We start from the raw sequence: 2,268 nt of genomic DNA, 5'->3' as shown, positions 1-2,268 counted from the left end.
CTCATCCAGCCCGAGGAGGCCGGCCGCGCAGGCATCGAGCAGCACCGCGCGACGCGCACGGAGCTCAAGGCTGCCGACGCCGCTTACAACCAATTGTGCCAGGCAGCTGGCACAACGGCAGAGTCTCCGAGCGCGCCCGCCGCCGAGCAGGCGCGGCAGGCGCGGCCAGTGCCAGCCGCCGCCCCCTCTGCTCCCGCCCTCGCTTGCAGCAGCAGCAGCAGCAGCAGCAGCAGCAGGCAGTGCGGGGCCGTGGGCGGCGGCCTTCGGCGTCGTCCTGCCGCCGCGTCTCGCACACGAGGCGTGGCGTCAGCCCCAGGCGTGGCCGCTGCAGCCGCCGCCGCAGCAGCCGCCGCTGCCGTGGCCGCCGCAGCCGCCGCCGCAGCACCTCCCGCCCTTGCAGTCGGCGCCGGGCGGGAGGCAGCGCATGTCTCTGGTGGAGAGAGGGACCTCCGAGGGCGGGCGCGCGTACGGGCAGTGGCGACGATGCCTCGACGCGCCCCACACCGCCGCCCCCTACGCTCCCGAGACCGCGGCGTGGGCACAGCCGCCGCTGCCCCGAGGCCCTCCGCCGCTTTCGCGGCCCCCTGCCCCACTGCCCAGAGGCCCTCCGCCGCTCCCTCGCGGCCCTCCCCCGTCGCCCTTCGATGTCTTCCCGCCTCTCCCGCGCGGCCAACGTCCGTTGGCGTCCCCGCACGCGCTGCGGCTCAACCCGCTGGCGACGCCATTCTTTCCCAGCGCCGGCCTGTCGCAGTCCGCGTTCGCGAGGCGGCCAAGAACGATGCACTCGTAACGAGAGAGAGAGAGAGAAACCCAGCCGGTGTGCCGGTGTGATCACTGGTGTGTGAGAAGAAGAAAATTTGAGGCGTGTGATCACTGGTGTGTGAGAAGAAGAAAATTTGCGTCGGCCGTCGCGCATACCGTACGGCTTTCACCAGTGGCTCGGCTCTGCATGCACAGGTGGCGGCGTCGCGGCACCGCGCAAAGGTAAGTACCCACACAACGAGAACAAAATAAGGGACACAATGAACAACCATGCGGCGACGGGACTCAGGCTATGACCCGCCCTCGACCTCCGCGGCCTCGGCCTCAGCGGCGCGCAGCGCAGCAGATTCTCTCCGCAGCTCCTTGACGACTGCGGCGAGGGCCTGCGCAGTGCGAGAGGAAGGGCTGGATGAGGTGGCGAGAGGCGGCGGCGGGTGAAGGATGGTGTGCAGGCAGTGTGTCACACCTCGGGATTGACGCCCTGCTCGGTCAACCCGATCAGCACCGCGAGCGTCTCTCGGTCGAGCCCCGTCTCCAGCAATTGAGAGAGGTCGTACAGGGCTGCGGGGAGGAGGCGGGAGTTCAGCGGCGGCGGCGCGGGCGGCGCGGGCGTAGCGAGAGCGCGGCTGGCGATGCGACACCGTCCATATCGCCTCGAGCGCCCGGCGCTCGGCGGGTGAGCAGGGGAAGAATTCTTAAGCAGAAGCCTGTCTCACAGCAGGGGAAGAAAATCCGCGGCAATCCCCAAGTGCTCTGGGCATGACGCAGCGTCGGGAAGGGGGTGCGTGTTTTCGTATTATCGTCGAGTACACGTATTGCTCGGGGCGGTCGCTAGGGGAAACCCAAAGGCAAAGCGCAGAACCAACCCTCGGAGACCCGTGTTATGGCCCTGCGACCGCGCACCACCCCCCAGGGCCAGGGTTCTCTTGCCCGCAGCCCGTCCCCGAGCATCCAGCCCGCTGGGTGCGCTTCTTTAGCTCCCCGCCCGGCCCTGGGAGCTGGGTTAGGGAGGGTGCCCACTGAGGGAGGGTGTAGAGGATGTAGAGTGTAGAGCGCTGTAGAGCTGTAGAGATGTAGAGCGCTCTGGAGCGCTGTAGAGCTGTAGAGCTCTACATCGGCTGCGTGACGAGGCGGGTGCGTTGTAGAGCGATGTAGAGCGCGATTTTGCTGTAGAGTTTGTTGTAGAGGCTCTACAGCCAAACCGCCGGGAAGGCAGTGACTCAAAGAGGTCGAGTCGCACTAATGGGGTGTCTCCGAGCTTACTGGAGCTCTGATGGACGGCCCTGACTATCACTGACACACAGAGACGGTCACTCTGACGGCACACAACACCCTATAACTGCGTCATGACCAGCCTGCCATGCGTCGCCGGTGCCGCATTCGTCGCTGTGCTTCTTTAGCAGGCGGTGGACTATCGGCTGCGAGGACGGTCGCATTTGCGCGAGGCGAGGCGAGCATTCAGACGCGTTGCATGCGCCATGACTCGCGCCAGCGCGTGCGGGAGCT

The 2,268-nt window shown here is 67.1% G+C and overlaps 2 protein-coding genes across 2 annotated transcripts in view; one reads left to right on the top strand and one right to left on the bottom strand.

Moving 5' to 3' along the window:
- The window catches only part of EMIHUDRAFT_246128 (hypothetical protein), a gene marked incomplete at both ends in the record, with an annotated part of 2,130 nt that extends 1,340 nt beyond the window's left edge, over nt 1–790 (top strand). Inside the window, 2 exons of the mRNA XM_005767448.1 lie at nt 19–168; nt 752–790. Coding sequence (XP_005767505.1) covers nt 19–168; nt 752–790 — 189 coding nt within the window. The remainder of the gene's footprint in view (nt 1–18; nt 169–751) is intronic.
- Nucleotides 791–1,052: 262 nt separating this feature from the next.
- On the bottom strand, nt 1,053–1,410 carry EMIHUDRAFT_246127 (hypothetical protein; the record flags this gene model as incomplete). Its single annotated transcript, XM_005767447.1, has 3 exons — nt 1,053–1,145; nt 1,229–1,323; nt 1,404–1,410. The coding sequence occupies 3 exons, from the start codon at nt 1,408–1,410 to the stop codon at nt 1,053–1,055; spliced, it is 195 nt and encodes a 64-aa protein (XP_005767504.1).
- Between the last annotated feature and the right edge of the window lie 858 nt (nt 1,411–2,268).

This window comes from Emiliania huxleyi, assembly GCF_000372725.1.
Source record: "Emiliania huxleyi CCMP1516 unplaced genomic scaffold EMIHUscaffold_492, whole genome shotgun sequence".
In the NCBI taxonomy this organism is placed as follows: Eukaryota; Haptophyta; order Isochrysidales; family Noelaerhabdaceae; genus Emiliania; species Emiliania huxleyi.
This window is presented reverse-complemented; position numbering and strand designations above follow the sequence as displayed.